This window comes from Pteropus alecto, unplaced genomic scaffold (assembly GCF_000325575.1).
Source record: "Pteropus alecto unplaced genomic scaffold, ASM32557v1 scaffold63, whole genome shotgun sequence".
In the NCBI taxonomy this organism is placed as follows: Eukaryota; Metazoa; Chordata; class Mammalia; order Chiroptera; family Pteropodidae; genus Pteropus; species Pteropus alecto.
Genome location: NW_006434897.1, coordinates 5,262,534 through 5,282,312, shown reverse-complemented (window position 1 = coordinate 5,282,312; position 19,779 = coordinate 5,262,534). Strand labels below are relative to the sequence as shown.

General features: G+C 31.8%; 1 protein-coding gene across 5 annotated transcripts in view; it reads right to left on the bottom strand.

Annotated features, from left to right (window-relative positions):
- SMARCAD1 (SWI/SNF-related, matrix-associated actin-dependent regulator of chromatin, subfamily a, containing DEAD/H box 1) overlaps window positions 1–19,779 on the bottom strand; it is a 75,316-nt gene that overhangs the window by 7,660 nt on the left and 47,877 nt on the right. For 4 of the 5 annotated variants that reach the window (XM_015588459.2, XM_015588458.2, XM_015588460.2 and 1 more), the window contains exons 10-20: window positions 16,749–16,948; window positions 11,180–11,270; window positions 8,729–8,828; window positions 8,038–8,097; window positions 7,851–7,926; window positions 5,718–5,853; window positions 5,047–5,196; window positions 3,414–3,509; window positions 3,201–3,318; window positions 2,870–2,991; window positions 972–1,160 (exon numbers count right to left, since the gene is read on the bottom strand). In XM_015588459.2, coding sequence (XP_015443945.1) covers window positions 972–1,160; window positions 2,870–2,991; window positions 3,201–3,318; window positions 3,414–3,509; window positions 5,047–5,196; window positions 5,718–5,853; window positions 7,851–7,926; window positions 8,038–8,097; window positions 8,729–8,828; window positions 11,180–11,270; window positions 16,749–16,948 — 1,338 coding nt within the window. The remainder of the gene's footprint in view (window positions 1–971; window positions 1,161–2,869; window positions 2,992–3,200; window positions 3,319–3,413; window positions 3,510–5,046; window positions 5,197–5,717; window positions 5,854–7,850; window positions 7,927–8,037; window positions 8,098–8,728; window positions 8,829–11,179; window positions 11,271–16,748; window positions 16,949–19,779) is intronic. The other variant, XM_006910737.3, reaches the window with a different exon arrangement.

Sequence of the window (19,779 nt, the reverse complement as noted above, 5' to 3'; positions counted from 1 at the left end):
ATTTTAGATTACACGTAAATTACCTTAATTTCTAAACTTCAGATCTAAAATTTAATTCTCAGTTTTGATTTTTAAGGACAGTTCATGGATACTACTACTTGGATTGTGATCTTACAAATTTAAGCTATTTCACACATAAATTGTAGGATTAAATAACCATTTAACATAGTAACTTCAAAATACTAACTCTGAAGCAATCATACAGATTGTCACCTATGAAATAATGACAAGATTTTTTAAAAACATCAATATAGATGTATTCTACTAATTTCTGTTTTTTGAGGGTTGACAGAGGAAAAGTAATCAGGAAAATATATGCTCAAATACAGTGGATTCCCCTTATCCATGGGGGATACATTCCAAGACCCCAAGTGGATGCCTGAAAACATAATACTGAACCTTATATATACATACTTTGCTTTTTTTCCCCTACACATATGTACTTTTTCACTTAAAGGCAGCACTTTACGGCTTCTCTTTGCCATGTCCAAATTGCCAACATCACCACTCCTGAACAATGTGGCCATTAATAAGTAAAATAAGGGTTACCTGAACACAAGCACTGTGATATCGTGACAGTCAATCTAATAACTGAGAGGGCTACTAAATGACTAATGGGCAGATAGTGTATACAATGTAGATATGGACAAAGCAGTGATTCAGGACGGGGATGGGAAAGCACAAGATTTCATCATCAAACTGAGAGTTGCTTATTTCTGGAATTTTCCATTTAATATTTTAGGATCACATTTGACTGTCGGTAACTAAAACCAAGGAAAGTGAAAGAGCAGCTAAGGGGACATTACTACATATCCAAAAATTGCTAGTTTCAAAACACTAGTTTCTACAAGAATAAAGAATAGATTAAAATATAGATTAAAACTTTAAGAAAGTTAAATCATGCCAGAACTGTTTTAAAGAAGTTTAACTTATTGGGAAAATATAAAAGGAGTGGCATTCTTCTTTAATACCTTCTGTTTCAATTCAGACAAGATGCGTCCTAAAGCTCGGAATTTTCCAGAATCTAAAATCAAGTCCATGTCTAACTGGAAGTTATTAATGTGTCGATATTGTTTACAAAGTACATGTAATTCAAAGTCTGTCATAACCTCCATATCTTCAAAGATCAGGTCAGGGTTAGCTTCACAATGTGTAGGTTCCTCAAAGCAAAACAAGAGAAAACAATACACACACTTCAAAATGAAGATAATTTATAATATGATCAGAACAATCTAATAAAATTGTTCACATCTGATAAAATATCTAAATCATAGAACATTTAGTGTGAAAGATTTAGCAAAGAAAATTTATATTCATTTTTTAGGTAAAATAAAGGGAGAAAAGTACTTACATTTTAGAGTTAACATATTAAAATATGTACAGATGAAATAATGTGGGGAATTTAGTTCAAAATAATCCTGAGGAGGGATCTAGATGGAACAAGAGTAGTGTTATCCTGTGTACTGTTAATGGGACTGCAAATAGCCAATGGATGGAGATGCCTCGAAAAACTAAAAATAGAACTGCCATAAAACCCAGTAATTCCACTTCTGGGTATATTCCAAAGAAAATGAAAACACCAATTCAAAAAGATAAATGCACCTCTATGTTCGCTGCAGCATTATTTATAATAGCCAAGATAGGGAGCAACCTGAATATCCTCAACAGATGAATGAATTAAGAAGATATGGTATATATGTGCAATGGAATATTACATAGCAATAAAATGAATAAAATCTTGCCATTTGCAACAACATGGATGGACCTAGAGGGTATTATGCTAAGTGAAATAAATCAAACAGAGAAAGACAAATATCATATTGTTTCACTGATATTTGGAACCTAAAAAAAATAAAACAAAGGAACAAACAAAACAAAAACAGACTCACAGAAACAGAGACCAAAGGGATAGCTGACAGAGGGGAGGGAGATAGGGAGATGGGTAAAAAAGGTGAAGGTGAATATAGTCAATAATAATGTGATAAGTTTGCATAGTGACAGGTTATGAGAATTAGTGGGGTGATCACATTGCAATGTTTAAAAATGTCAAATCACTCTATCGTACACCTGAAACAAATACAACACTAAATACCAGCTCTACTTAAATAAACAAATAAATAAGAAACAAGGAGTGGTGTCATTCCAGATAATTGTAGAAAATGTATGAAGGTTATATGTGCAGAGAATGTCATTACACAATTCTCTCTACATTTACAAGTTTGAAATTTTCCATAAGTTTTAAATAATATTAAAAAATTTTTTTAAAACAAGTGGTTCATTCAACACAAAGACCTATAAGGAGAAATAAGGGTAGGTGCTAAGAGAGAATGAGGCAAAAATAAAGAATAATGGCTAAAACTATAGACAAAGTACAACAGGAAGAAATAAAATGAAGAAAATAATTGGAGAAAAACGACTCACTACCCAAGTCATAAAATCTGAGGAATTTTTTGGTAGAAATAAATAAATAAAGAAGTATATTATGAGGTCTAGAGTGAGAGTTGGTAACTTTTTTTTTTTTGGTAAAGGGCCAGATAGTAAATATTTTAGGCTCTGTAGGCGAAATGGGATGTTTTGCAACCATTCAACTCTGCCCTTGTTTTAAGACAGCAGTCTCAGACAATATGGAGACAAAAAGGGTATGGCTGTATTAGAATAAAACTTTATTTATAAAAATAGACACTGATTGGCCCCAAGGCCATAGTTGCAAAATTATCTTGAAATCTGTCGTAAAAATGTTTTCCTTAAATATGTGGTTGAAAGGTTAATATGCTCATTAGGTTCGATGGTCTGAATTCTAGCCTCATGTTTAATCTCATGTTTAATAGTGTTAATAAAGCATAGTGTTAGCACAAGCTGAAATCCTTACCTTTAGCATAAGCTGAGACATTTCCTTGAGTTTTTCAGCTGTGTAATATTGGCGATGTAATAAAGGATGATTGGCCATTTTTCTCAATTGCATCATGACATTGCACATTTCTGTGTTTTTTTCTGTGATCCAAAGAGTACATATTAAAAAAAAAATAAAACCTGATAATTGTTTGTTGAAATATATCTTTATGCAAACAAAGAGTTTTAAAATTATTTCTTCAAATTCTGACTAATTTTTTAAAAGTAAATCCCACTATAATATGACTAAACAAAATGCAGCCCCAATACAGGATTATTTTTCATATAATATTGTGAAAATCAGATTATACCCAAGTTATTGATAGATTTTTTCAATCTGTTGAAAAGACCCAAATAGAGTTGTTCCTGTTCCTCTGACATTGTACACAACTCAATTTGATCTTTCTTAGGGGGCAGCTGCTTGAGAACCTGAGAAAGGAAAACAGTTTAAGTAAATCATTCAAACAAAGAGGAAAATAGATTTTTCAAAAAACAATCATAATGAAAAAATGCACATAAGTTACCTCATCTTTTACTCTTCTGAGAATAAATGGTTTTATAATTTGTTTTGCGTGTGCTATTCTCTCCTTTTCATATATACTTTGCTCATCTGCTGATTTCTAAGTAAAATAGGAACATCGTTTTAGAAATTATTCATTTAAATGATCACAATAACAATATTATACAACACGAAAATCTCCCTCACTATAATATGAGTTATCTTCCACAGAAACTCAATTCATTCTAGCTAGAACTTCACATTGGAATTCTGGGCTATAATTACTTCTTAGAGCTCCATATGTACTTTCAGGTTTCATAAGATGTAATCATGTATTCTGCTGAGGTAATAAAATTGAACTGTACTAAGTTAGTTTTCAGAAGTCATTAACTGATGAGTCATTACTGATTACCTACAGAACTCTCATGGAAAAGTATGTATGAGAAAGAGAGACAGAGAAAAGGGGCATGGGAGAAGAGGTAAGGGGGATGAGAGAGAGAGGAAGAGGGGAGGGAGGAGAGGAAAAGGGGAAGAGAATTTATATTTATTTGTGGAAAACAGCCCTGAAAGAAAGCTAGTACAGGTTATATAAATCATGTGGTCTAAAAAATGGGGATAGTGCTTGAGCACATTTCCTTTTCACCAAAGACAGAACTGTATTCCCCTGGGCTGGAGCTGAAACTGAAACACTGATGACACTCCACTGATGACATCCCACTGGAGTGGGCTGACCAGAGCAGAGGTGTCCAGCCAGACATGAGCCTCGTCCCAGGGCACCTCGCAGCCATGCTATGCTGCTTCATAACTGAGCTGTAACTACTGAGCTGTTCCGCAACCACGCTGTTTTCACAGCTATGCTGTATCACACTTGGGCTGTTTGCACTGAATAAAGTTCAGTTTCCACCACTCCCCACCCTCCAAAGATGAGGACAGTTCTATCTAAAACCTGTTCATTTTAGAGAATTAAAGAAGTAGAATTTTATTCTAAAATGTGAAGGAGACCTCTATATTCTCTGATCTGCTAGGACAACAAGTGGGAAAGAATACATTAGTAAAAGTTTAAAGGGCAGTTAATTTGCAGTGGAAGAATATCACAAACTATATGTGATATGGGAGAAAGTTAAGAATCTATATAAACGCTGCTGTACTAGAAAATATGGGAGTTCTTGAAGAGTATACTGTGCTTTTTCTAAGCAACAGGGAGAAAATAAGATTTTCTTCTAAATAGGAATTCTTTACTGTAACTTTTAGAAAGTACTTTTGTATTTATGAACTTTTATTTCAAAGCATATGTTCAGTATAGGATATTCAACTTTTGCCCAGTTCTACAGTTTACCTATAAATAAATGCTACTGATTGACCTAATTTTAATAAAGACACAATGATCAGAGATTTTCCTTACATATTACATATCTCAGCTTTCCACTGATTTAAAATTGCCACTCTTCAGAAAATTAAGATATTTTAAAGATCAGAACTTTTAGACAGTAATTTCGGAAGTCTAATTCATTTCCCGTTGTATTCTGGCTGACTACCTAATTCATCTATCAACTGCTAAAATTTATTTCATAGTGTGTATGCACCATGAAAACAAGAAAAAGACAAAATAGAAAAATGACCCAGGTAAAACACAAAGTAACATTTGGGAAAAAATGTACATTTATGCTTACTGTCTTAGAAGAAAACATTCTTCGTATTTCACTGGTGCTACTACTAAACATGTGTGGCATAACAAAATTCAACAGTGACATGAGTTCTAACAGATTATTCTGTACAGGTGTGCCTGTGAGCAGCAAACGGTTATTTGCCTGTGAATGAAAGTAAAGTTAAAATTACTTTAAAAAAAAAAAATTAGAGTCACACCCTTCTTTGTCTACCCTCCTCAGTGGAAGAGAAAAAATTTAAAACCATTATTAATAATGCGACACTGTGATTGAAGATTAGCAATTTAGAAAAATTATCATCTATTGTGCTTTAAGGTAGAATGAATAAAACTAATGGTTTCATTTTATAAGTAGGTAACTTACATCCTCAGATTACTTTTATGAGGTAATGAAAGTAGATTAAATTTGATATTCATACAGTTTTTCATACAGGACAGGGAGAGTAAATGAGGTTCATGAACTACAAATCACTTTTTCATCTTTAATGGGTTACAGAAAATAGCAAAGAACAAGTAAAAGAGGCCAAATGGCTCACAAAGTATGAAATAGTTCCTATTTGGCCCTTTACAGAAAAAGTTTGCAGACCCTGATATAAAATACTATATACATTAAAGTATATAATTTAAAATTTTATAATTAGAAACATTCACAAAACACTCTCTTACATTAATTGTCATAAGGTGCTGGTAGCGAATGGAGCCCATATTCTTCAGCATATGGCCCTCATCGAAAATTGCGTAATTAAGTTTTAGTCGCCGAAAGAGACTGCGATCATCAGAACTGCTGATTGCACAATTATACCTGTCACCAAAAAAAAAAAAGAAAAGAATAGAAAATTTCTGAAGTTATACCTTTAAGGGCCTGGGCGCTAGTCATATTTAATGCTTTGTAAACTTATTTTTATTTATACATTTTTAATAGCCAGTATGTAAAAGATACCACTAAGACACAGTTAGTACTCAAATAAATACTGATGTACTTGTATCTAATAATTAATGATGTACATGTAACCAAGTTATGAAAGCTGCCATGTGTAGTTAAAAGAAAATTTAAATGTTATAATGTAATCAACTTCTACACACCTAAAAAGAGGCCAACTTTACTACAATTTATGTAATCTGCACTTGGTATACTCTTTGCTTCAGGAACTGTTATATTTTAAGAAATAACAAAAAAAAGAACATTAAGCTAAGATGTTTCTGTAGAGAACATAACACTACTGTATTAAATTAGTAGAAGAAATCTAAGAATTAACAGTTAAGAGTGGCTAGTAGTACAACACTATACAAATGGAGTACATTTTATTAAGAATTTTGAATGCATTCTTTTAATCATGGCCTCCTACAGAAGTGGTGGAGAGAAATAATAATCAAATACTGACAGTTAATATGAAACTTGAAATAACCTATATAATAAACCCAACATGAGGGAATTAAGTTCTCTGATAGATATTTATGTCAAATAGCTACTAAGTAATGATTAAGTTATTCGGTTCTATTTTCCATCCCAATTTCTATTCTAACTTTAATTTTTTAGAGAATGATATTTCATGTATTTACTATTCTTATTTATAAGTTAGAAATATTAAAAACCATCTTGATGGAATACTTTAAATGTTACTTTATAATTACTTTTAAAAATGCCTTTTTTTTTTTAAAGGAAACTATTTAAGAATAGTTGGTATACAATACTGTATTAGTTATATTAGTTTCAGGTGTACAACAGTGATTCAACATTTTTATACCTAACAATGTGATTAACTAATTCTAGTAATCAACTGTCACCATGCAAACTTATCACATTATTATTTATATCTTCCTTCACCCTTTTTAACCCATCCCCCTACCCCTTTGGACTGTTTGAGTCTGCTTTTGTTTCTTTTTTCAGATTCCACATATAAGTGAAACCATATGGTATTTATGTTTCTCTGATTTCACTTAGCATAGTGAAATAAATAGGATCCTTTAAGTCCATACATGTTGTTGCAAATGGCAGGATTTCATTATTTAATATTACTGCATAATATTCCATTGTACATGTAAACCACATTTTTTTTATCCATTTACTTATCAATAGACACCTAGGTTGCGTCCATATCTTGGCTATTGTAAACAATGCTACGATGAACATAGGTGTACATCTTTTTGTATTAAATGTTTTTTCTTTGGATAAATACCCAGAAGTGGAATTTATGAGTCACAGAATAGATCTTTCAGTTTTTTTGAGGTATCTCCATACTATTTTTTCATAGGAGCTGCACCAATTTGCAGTTCTGAGGGTCTCTTTTTCTCCACATCCTCGCCAAACATGTTATTTGTTGATTTTTTGATAACAGCCATTCTGACTGGTGTGAAGTGGTATATCATTGTGGTTTTAGTTTGCATTTCTCTGATGATTAGTGATGTTGAGCTTCTTTTCATATGTCTGTTGGCCATCTGTGTGTCTTCTTCAGAGAAATGTCTTTTCATGTTCTCTGCCCACTTTTGATTCTTTCTTTGTTATTGAGTTGTATGAATTCAAATGTTACTTTAACTGAAGAATGTTATGATAGTGGACATAACCTTTTTATAATCACTGTCAGTGAGTCACCTGAGGTACTAGCAAAAAACTGCTATCTTGGTGTTATACACCAAACTGAAAAATGCCTGAATCCTCATCGTAAGTTCTTCCATTACTTTAGTTGCACAGTTCTTAGCATACTTTCCTTTATAGTACTAATAATATTTTTAAAATCTTTTTTAAAACTTCGAGGGCTGCACAGAACTTCTTCCCCCAAAATTTTTTTTCTCAATACTTACGTGGTCACAATTACATTGTATTCTTCATATTTACTATGAATGTTATATCTTATCTGTTTACGTTCTTCTTGAGAACCTAGAATTTAAAAGTAATATATACTTATTGATTTTACTTATTGTACTTATTTGTACATGTTAGGACTCTAAAGAAATTTCCAAAGTTAAAAGCAAAAGGACATATTCTTACCATAGTAACAGAGCACCTTTAAAGTGGGGCACCATAAATTAACTTCCCTTAACCAGTTATCTATGAAACAAAAGAGATATTAACTTGTATCTGCTAAAACAAGGTATCTGTATGCAGTAAAATGAATACTTTATAAAGTTTAACAAGTTTTGCCCAAAAATTATTTTTATAAAATAATACAAGGTGATTTTAAAAATCACAGACCGTTCACAATTTTACTCCTGATGATTACTACGATTTCGAGGTCTTGAGGTAGCATCAAAATAAAAGGCAGAGAACCATTTTTTATATTATAGATGACTACTAATTGCTAATTTAAAGAGACCTTTTTTTGGGTTACATTCATACATACATACATTCTCATACTCTATTCAACATCCAATGAACTGAACAAGAATGAGATAGTAATTTGAGTGGGGATAAAGTGCATACTTTGACTCAGTAAATGTCTAATTATAAATTTAAACGAACTTAGTTTCTTTCAGTTACTCATTAAAACAATTTACAAGAAAACAAAACAATCTTATCAAATGGTTCTTGATTTATAATAATTGACATATCTGAGTTATTTTCTTTAAAAAAGACTTCTAGAACAGTCACATACATACTAAGAAATCACACACACACAGCTTTTCTCCTCCCTATGTAAAATAGTATACAGTCAAGTATGGTTGTCCACAGTATCACATACCTATAGTTGATGCTGGAACAACAATCAAATGAGGACCTTTATTACTCTCCTGATACAGGTATGCCAGGAATGCAATGGCTTGAATAGTTTTTCCTAGGCCCTAAAAATAAAAGTTCAAAACACAATATATGAAATGTAAAAACAAACAAACAAAAACCCCCAAATATTAAGAAATACAAAAGGAAAAGAAAATATTTCCAGTTTTATTTGATTCCCCGCATGCAACTTTTATAAGAATTGCCACTATGTTTTCATTTTTCAATGGCAGATAAAGCAAATCTCCAAATGAAACTTCAACTTAGTTTAATGAGCAAAATGTATAATAACTGTTAATTAATGTGACATACATTAATATACAAAGACCTTTGCCTTGCACGTAAAGGATGTAATTTTGGTAACTGTTTATATAAAGCAATATTTAATACATAATGGATGGATTGAGGTCGATGTTCCAATGACTAACTGGAGGTGAACATAAGCCTATACTATTACTAGACAATTCCACTCTTAAGAATATATTCAAGAGATATGAGAGCATATGTCCACAAAAAGACTTCAGTAAGAATGTTTACAGTTTTATTGTAACAGCCAAAACCTGGAACTAACCTAAATTTTCATCAACAGGAGAATGGCTAAACAAGTTGTAACATATTTATACCATGGACTACTAACTGGCAAAAAACCCCAACAAACCTACTAATACATATAAAAACACAGATGAATCTCAGTAATGGCGTTGCATCAAAAAATCCAGAAACAAACAGTAATACTCAATGTTCTATTTATATAAAGTTCAAATTCAGAAAAAATTATCATGGTCATAGGTATCAAAATGGTAGTGGTAATGATTGAAAAAAAGCATGAGGGAACTTTCTGGGATGATGAAAATGTTGATCTGGGAGGAGGTCACATGGGTGATCATATATGTAAAAAGTCACTAAACTGAACATTTGTGCATTTTACTGCAAGTAAATTATACATCAATAAAGTGAGTTTTTGTTCTGTTTTGTTTTAAGGTTACTGAGGAGATTTAGCTCCTCAGGGGAGCTAAATATTACCATCTGTTAAGAACTGAATCCTCCCTCCCAAATTCATGTGTTAAAACCCCAACTCCCAATGTGACTATTTCCAAGATAGGGTCTTTAAGGAGGTAATTAAGGTTAAATGAGATCACAAGGGTAGGGACCCAATCCTCATCTTAAAAGAAGAGAAACACTAAGGATGTATGCACACAAGAGAAAAAGCCATGTGAAGACACACAGCAAAAAGGTGGCCATCTACAAATTTCAGAGTGGCCTCAGGAGAAAATCAATCTTGCCAACACCTTGATCTTAGACATTTAGCTTCCAGAACTTCCAGAAATTAATTTGTTCTTAAAGCCACCCAGTCTTTGACATTGTTATAGCAAACTTAGCAGACTAAGACATTAACTTATCATAAATATTGTCCTTTATAGGTTACAGAAAATTTCACATAATATACCTCATTTGATACCAAATATAATCTCAATATAGAAAGTACCTACATTGTGTTAATATTGGCTCTGAGAGATTAGGTTATTTGGTAAGGAGCAAACAGCCCATGAAAAACAAAATTGGGACACAAAACCCAAATTTGATTCCCAAGTCTAGTTTTCCTACAAGTGTAATGTTCTACATTCTGTATCTAATTTCTGTAACTATTCAGAAATCTTGTATATATTCTTCACTTTTCTATCAGACAAAGAGCATCTTTGCTTTAATGGTAATATGATGTATGGAAATAGTCATAGTACTAAAGATTACTAGACGCTAACCAGAGAACAGAAATCACTGTCACTGTTAATTTTTATTTTGGAAATCTAATAAACAATGTAATATGTATGTATTCAATTAACATTTTCTCCACTGAACATGATTCATTTTTAATAAACACTTTTTAAAAAAAGTATAGCTGTAAGAAGGTAGGTAAGGTTAAATGTCAAGTTTCTATGTGACAATATCTGAACTATTGGCTGTAATAAACTTCCCAAGTTTAGTTCAAGCAAATGTGATTTGGAAAAGAACAGAAACTCGAGAGATATCTAATACAAATAAAATGGCTAAAATGATGTTGACAATGTTGCTGATAAATGTGTGAATTTATTTACTGACAAAGAGGTATCTATGATAAATTTTAAGGGCAGCTACAGAAAAGCAAATACAGTACAATCTCATTTAGTATTTTACATATATACGCATATATTAGACATACTTATTAATTTGATAATCAGATAGACAAGAAACCTCTTTGTATTGGGGGCTAGTGAAGAGGCTAGAGCTAAAACAAGGAAACAGAAAATTGGGAAGGGTAAAAGGGGTTAAAGATACTGAGGTGAGAGCAGTAAACTACAGAGTCAAAGGAAATTTTCATTTTTAAATGACAGCAAGGATGCCTTTTAATGACAAATCCTAGAAATAGAGTACTACTTACCATTTCATCTGCCAAAATGCCATTAAGTCCATGTTTATGTACCAATGCCAACCAATTCAAACCAACCTTCTGATAGGGCTTGAGTGATAAACTGATAAAGAGAGAGTTAATAATTATTAAAGATTTATACTATTAGTTTTCACTACTAGTTTCTGACATGAAGTTTAGGTTTACAATACACACAAAACTGAAATACCTAGGTCTAGTCTTACCTTTTAACTTACTGTTATGAGACATTTATACGTAAGAAAATGAGCCCAAAACATAATATTTTTTTCATCTTGTCAAATTTTATTCTGTATTTGTTGATTTATTTCTTCTGGTAATAAGGATAAAAAAAAAATTCCCATATTCGGTCATAATGTAATGCCACCAAATTAACTTAATTCCAAAAGTGATCAGGGTATGAACTATAACATATTACTAAGCTATTATTTATACTAGAAAATTGTATTGTACTCATTTCAATTTTAACACATTATGGAACTTAAACAGGACAAAAATGAAAGCATAATTTGCTACTTTGCCAGGCTGATTTAATAAATAATAAACACTTTCTGAATGGATGCCAATCACCTCTAATGTCAGTGGTACATGTAATTCTGAAGCATGTATGTATTTATGTTTGAACTATGTAGAAATGTAAATTTGAGAGACATCAACAAACATCAATAAGTAGAAAGTAGCAGACAAGTGTCAAAAATCTTATATAATTTGCAACCTAGTAAATAGACAACCCTTGAGAATAACTTGTTTAGAAGGTAAATATGGGGGTTTATAATGGATGAAAGCGACAGTGTTTTCTAAAAGTTCAAGTGTTTAAAAACTAATAGCAGTTATTTAATGACATTTATTATATGTAGGTATACAAAGATATTTTCAAATATCACCTCGTTTAACCTTTCAAGATCCTATAAAGGTAGCTGATATAATCATTTTAACATGAAAAAACCTGAGGCTTACTAATTTGCTTGACTGTTGCTTAGCTACAAAGTGTATGGCTAAAGTTTTAACTCAGGAAGTCTATTTCACTTGTAAGCTATTCTCACACTCATAAGGACAGCAAACACTCCGTTTAACATGCAAATCTAGGACAAGGCCATGCCTCCCATTCCCCAGCTTTTAACCTGACCCTTTAATTTCCTGTTACACATGTTCTATCTGCCTACAAGGAGGGGAGGGGTCTGGACATAGCTATGGCAGTAATCAATGGTTAAGGGGTCAGATTCTGAAATCAAGAAACCTTAATTAGAACAGGAGTAAAAAGGTAGGGTAGAATGATAGCCATTTAAAATCAGAATCTATGTTTCAATTGTGGGGTAGGCAATCTATAAAACATTTCTCATTAGAAAAAAATTAAAAGTATAGGTAGGAAAAAATCAGCAGTATTGCTGAAGTCTTTACTATTCATTTTTTAAAATGTCTTCCTTCTTGGCCAAAATAATTTCGATGCCACTACAAAAATAATAATACAACATATTATCAAAGATATTTTAACTTCCAGATACAAATAAATTCTTTCTACGACAGTAGTGGTGACAATAAATTCTAGTATTGAAATGTTTATCATATTTGAGATACTACACTATGGGCTTTACATGCATTATTACTTCATTTAATCTACATTATAAAGTAGATACTATTCTTATTCCCATTTCACAGGCGAGAAGTTCCCTGGGACTCAATGAAGTAACCTGTCCAATGTCACATAGCTATTTAAATCCATGTGTGCAGTGGCACAGCCAGCATCCAACCTAGGTCTGATCCAGCTGTTGGCCCCTAACCACTAAACAGTAAACATGAAAGAATTCTCTCTCTGACCCACTCACTCTGTGGTCAAAACTGAGTTTTCTATTATTTTTGAGTACTTTACAATGTCTCAGTCACCCCACATGCATAAGGTTCACATTCCATGAAAATGATGAAACTTGATGAGACAGGCGTATTACATCACTTATAAATGTATCCAAGTGCCAACATGCTATCCCAATGTAAATCACAAAGAGCCAAGAAATATTCTTAACACAGAAAAATTACCGAATTTCTCCATTACCAACACATGTTGAGAAACAAGTCTATTAAAATTCTTCGCTAAACATAAAACTTATAAAAAGAAATGAGGAAATTTTGAGAAGCATCTACTACATATAATTTTTTCATCCAAATAAAATTATTTAATCCATAATCAAAATGCAGCTCTGGTAGCTGTTTTGATCAGGACATTAAATAACTTTGTTATATTAAAATCTTTGTTTTAAAGTATTTCTCTATGTGTATTTGCTCCTCTGCTAGATTTAGCTAAATTAAAAGCAATTTTCTGTTGCTAAGTATCACAATAGTGCTGCCTATCAGATTCCCTTTTCTGAATATAAAAGGATCAATGAAAATGTAGTTTGGACAAAGACTTTTAAATCCAATTCACTTGTTATGACTAATTTTTAAAATGGGCAGCTGTGATCTTTTTCTAGGAGGCTCTAATATTTAGGTACTATCTAATCATACCTCATTTATTTTGATATTCTATAGTTTTCTAAGATTTTCATGCCTGCATAGGTAGAATGCATAATTTGCCAGGGTTACCCAAATAGTAAGGACTACAGACCAGGCATTCTGAATTAGTTAAGTACTCTCTTCTCAATAGGGGACTATAAATATCCTTAAACTGAAAGTTTTCTTACCTCCAAGAAAAAATTATTTAAAAATTTTCTGAGATCATGAAAGTAAATGAGGCAGAACATTGCTTTGAAGTTATTTGTTTTATTAGAGGGTGTGTGTGTGTGTGTGTGTGTGTGTGTGTGTGTGTCCATCCAGAGTTACTACGATTTCTTTTCTAAATGAAAATTAAATTGGGTTTAAATCTCTGATCAGAGAAACTGGTATTGAAATAATTTTGAAAGGTAAGAAAGTCTTGAAACAGAAACAACAGGAGTACATATGACATGCTAAATTTGAGTTTAAAATGCAGAAATACAGAGCTAGACAGACTGGTTTGAAATAATTCATATGAAACAGATTAGGGATACTAGTTGACCAAAAGTTACATCCCCTAAGTGTGACATGGCTGCTGAAAATACTACCACAACATTGTCTTGTGCTAATACTAGTATCCAAACTTCTGAAATATTTGTATCATAGTACTTGGAGTTAGTCAAACCACATCTGCAGTACTGCTTTGCATTCAGACCAGTGTCAAATGGTTTCATAGCCAACTGTTTAGGAAGAGGACAGGGAATCATCCTGTCAAACTGAGGGAGAACAAGATCAGAAGAACCCTGTTAGATTTAGTCCAGAAAAGACAGAACATACATGATTACGTATATTTTATACTGAACATCTGAAAAATCTTTTCAATTAAAACAGTTTAAAGCTGATAAGTTTTAGATAAATTGGTAAAGCTTGAGAGTTGGGTACATCTTTGTAGGAATAAAACAGGATACAAAATGAAGTTTTCTCTCTTTACTCTCATTATACATTTTAACTTTAGGTAATTTTAGTTTTCACATTTTTAAAATAAAGATAATGAATGTAATGGTTTTGAGACACATGAGAAATTTTATTTTTCCCTGGAAAGATCATAATGTTAACGAGGAGTTATATGTCTATATTTCCATTATCTCTAAAAGGCAATTTTTCTTCTAATTCGTATAAATTTGTAAAAGGAAAATAAACAGTTAATATTCATTTTACTTCAAAGTAAACTTTGCTACAAAGAATTTGTTAAGAGAAAGCATGATAACTTATCAGCATAGTCTAACATTTTCCTCTATGCTAATAAATTTTTTCCCGAGGCAAGGAAACTACTTTAAATTTCTATATACTAAGCAGCCATGATGCCCGGCCAGTATAACAAAATTGCTTGTCCAATTCTAAACATGGCTAAAAACAAAAACCAAGACAACAAATTTCACCCCCTAAAAGTGCATCTAAATAAACTCTAAAGAGACTATATATACAGGTTTTTAGAAGTTGTACTTTGGACTAAATCCAATAAGCACTTTAAAAATCCCTACTTTTCTCATCTATTAATTATTTCATTTAAAAATCCTCAGTCTAATGGAAAGTTTATTACCTGATCATACTATTTACAAGTAACAGGACTTTGTAAATGTTGGTTTGAGAGATAAAATTTTTAAGTGATGCAATAAAGCACTTGATTTTTTAAAATCCAAATTATGATAAAGTAGACTCAACTGGGTAAGTCTTGTAGAGTGAAGAACTCCCCATATCCAATGCTGTAGAACAAGAAGGAGCAGATCCAACTACACTTTTAGGAGATGAATTTGCTGACATGGCCATAGTTCTTTCTATGCAACAGAGAAAAGAGCTTCTTTGTGGGAACTGCATCACGTTTTCTCCCATAGCACCCTAGAAGGGCACAGAAAAGATTGTAGCTTACTATTAAAGGCCAGTAACCACACCTTGATTTTTAATTAACCAATGATCAGCAAATATGCTGTGATCATGAACTCAGAAAACTATCAGAAGTAAATAAAATCACCAACTAAGGTAATGAATTTTACTGAGACCCTAGAGCTAATCTTATTAAACCTATCGGAAATATTCTGTACAGATGTAATTCGTTTTAAAAGTAGCATAACAATGCATAGTGTGGATAGACCATAATTCATTCTATTTTCTGATTGTTGGAACTTAGATTGTTTCCATGTTTTTGAAACTATAAATACTACTGTAGTAAACAGGTTTATACCTTTTTATAAAAAAGGTAGTATTCTGAACAGTTCTGAGTCTTCAAACTACTTAAAAATAAATGAACTTTTAAAAGAAGTTCAGAACAATCTCCCCCATGCCAATATCCCAATACCATGCAAAACAGGGGTGTTCACAATTAAATTCTGTTTTAACATGTACTGGCTGTTGAATCAATGTTTTCAAGAAAATAGTTTAGTGTCCATTCGTTGCAAGAATTATGAAAAGGTATTTACTGAAAGTAACAGTTTTAGGGAATATACTTTTTAAAAATGCTTTTTATAATTTTTCCTTATGTAATCTATTTAATGAAAGTATCCTTTTCATTTTGATGTGTTTCTACCCCGAAAAGAGACTTAAAAATCTGGACTTCTGAAATTATTTAAAACATTTTATTGCAGATACAGGATATTTTAATAATTTTATTTTATTAATGATTAAAAAGCTAATATTTATGATATGAGCTAAGACAAATTTTTACATTGATGCAATTAAACAGCTGATTTTTTGAAGTATCAAATTAAAGGGGTAGCTAAAACCACCTTTTTGGTTTCTGTGATTATATATGAAATTATCTGTCATCAGACAAGGAAAACAAAGGATGTAAAAGACCGTGACATTTCCTCTCTCTAGTTTATGAAAGGATGAAATAAAATATCCTGATTGTGGGGAGGAGAAAAAAAATCAATGATAAATAATTCATATACCACTTATGTGCCATTAAAGAAAATCTTGGGTTTTTCTTTAACATTAGTTTTCATCACTTCCACAATTAAGTTCCCTAGACATGATACAGAAATAAATTCAGAAATTTTATACAATTAAGATAAAATAATGAATAAATATGTACAATAAATATTACCTTTGGTTCAGAATGGAGGGTTGGTCTATGTTCCATCCACCTCCATTTCCAGTGAGCATGGTAACTTGTTTTGTCAATTTATTAGAAATGTCTTCACATTTGTTCATAAGCCTTATAACTACATCCCTTTCTTGGATCAGTGTTTTACAGTGCCATATCAAATCTTCTGACAAGCCATTAGTTTTGGACATCTTTGTGAACTAAGACAAAAAGAAAAACAATGTAACAGTTCAGATCTAGTAAACAAAAAGCCAATATCAATTTCTTTAAGAAGAAAAAATGATTGTTAATTTAAACTTTTACTAATGACCTTAATCAAGTGCTAACAGGACTTGATTCTTCACGTTTACATTTAAATTCCCATGTTCACTTTGATAATCCTACTGTCACCTGAAACTTATTACACTGAAATAACATATCTTTCCCCCCAAAATGCACAATCCCAGGCATGTCACTTTGACCCAGGTAGCTGTTCTCCTATAGAAGAAACTCTAAAGTTATTGATAATGTCTCTTAACAAGTTGTCTTCAAAATCTCAGATTCGCCTTTATTACCAAAGGTGAATACCAAATGTAATAATTGCACACTTCATCTCCTGCCTCTGTTTCATCAATTCCTATGACTATGACACATTACTAATAAGATTAATTTTACTAAAACATACTTCTCCCTATCTATCATCAAAGTACAATCCCTTAAGCTTTCAAAACTCCAAATATTATTTATCACGATATTTTACTCCTAAATTGAGACTATTACTTGGAAAGACACTGCAAGAATCAAAAGTTAACTATGACCAATTCAATAATTTGATAAAAACTTTTTTAAAAATTAATTTTAATACAACACCTATAGAAACTGTTTTATGTGAAAACTCAAAGACTTTCATCATGTATTTATTTGTATTTATTTTACTAAAAGAGGCACTGAATATTTCATAATGTAAAAGCTATAATAGAATTAGAATTTATCCATATAGGTAGCTGGAAAAATATATCCTTAGAAGATTGCAAAAAAGTATTTTTAGTGAAAAGGATCACAAAAGCCCATGACCCAGAATGGAATAAAAGAAACTACAGTAAAACTACCTGTTAGGATAAAACCGTACATAATTTTGATTCACGGCATCTTACTTAGCATATTCTTTAAAGTTACAACAAGAATCAAATTAACAGCTCTAAAAATAATCCTTGTGATCATAATACTTCTAAATTCACAGAATCTTAACTAACAGAAATTCAACACTTACAGGATATACTAAGACAATTTCATTAAAAATATAGTTTATAATAATATACATTTTTCATCTCTAACTTAGAATAAGCTGGTAAGAAATAAAATCTCCAATCTATTTCAAAACCATGTTATTAACATACTGCAAGATTAAAAAACAAAAGCCACTTCACAAAATGACAGTGTGCTATACCAAGTTATGTGCATACTACTTTACGTTTTCACAAGGACGACATTAGTCACAATGTGACCTTCCACCACTTTGTGTTTTCCAGGGAAAAGATTTATACATAAACAGCAGGATATGTAAGAATCAGTGCCTTAAAGATTTTAAGGAGGTTTCATTAGAACAAAAAACCAGTCTCATGCCTATTGTGGTATGCATGTGTGTGTGTGTGTGATACGTGTAGGTATGAGAGAACCAATAATAACCAGGAAAAAAAGAGGAACATGTATTGTATGCTTTTTATTATGTGCTAGAAACTACTAGACGTCTTTTATTCACTACTCATTAAATCCTCAAAGCAACTGCAAGATCAGCACCAATTCTGGATGAATAAACTAAACTTCAATTTCCAAGGTCACAAAGCAGGATAACCAATTCCAAAGTCCATGTTCTTTTCTTTTCACTATAATTAGTACCTCCCTAAATTAAAAAAAAAGTTAAGAACTTAAAAGTTAAAAAAAATCAACTTTTTAATCTGTAACCAACTACCATTTATTATGTTCGTGTTTTTAGCAAGTAGTACCCTGGCTGGTGAAGGTACCTGGCATAAAGACGCAGTCCTCACCCTCAAGTGGTTTATGGCTATTGGAAAAGACATGCAACAAATAATTTTAAGTGTAAGAACTGGTAATACAAGAAAAAAAACAAAATTTCATGAGTATTTTTTTGCAAGGAGACCTAGGATCTAGGAAGTCCTTTTCAGAGTAATAAGGCCAGAAATAAGAAAGAACTGTTTTGACCTAGAGAAGATCAATTTATTACGTCAAAACCTAAAGAGATAAGCTAACACTACAAAAAAAGACACAACCAGAGAGTAGTGTCTCCTGATGAAAGAACAGATCACCAACTACGTAACAGTACTTGTGGAAACATTTAGCCTTCTAATTATAACTTCACAGAAAATACTGGGCTGGAGGAACATGTTTATGTTAAACTATACCAGGAAGGTATAATCAGTCCAGACTGGGAAGCTGTAAAACAATGATCCAGTTTTTTCACCAATGGTATTATAGGAAAAGAAAGAGAAATAGATAGATGACGAACCTACAGATTAAGAGTTAAAAAGACCTATAAAGCAATCACACCATGTGGACCTTATTCTGGATCCTAATTCTAACTAACTGTGAAAAAAAAAATATTTACATTATTTATGAGAAACTAGAAATTTGAACACTAAATATTTTCTAATATTAAGGAATTACTGATGATTTTTATTAGGTGTGACAATGTTACTGTGGTTTTGTTTGGGGATTAAAAAACCTTTTTGAGATACATATTTCAATGAAGTCTGAGATTTGCTTTAAAATAATGAGATAGAAGAAGTGGATGAGAGTATAGATGAAATAAGATCAGATATAAGCTGGTAACTGAAGCTCGTGATTAGCACATGAGGGTTCATTACACCACTCTGAAATTCTTGTAGGGGAAATAAAGGTAAGTGCAAAATGTAACTGTCATTTGAAAATGTTACAACAGTTTGAGTTGGTTACTAAGATTTGTAACTGAACTCTTGACATTTTGGTTAATTTTTGAAGTCTGATTTCAAATTTTAACTTCCTGGGGCTTCACGCT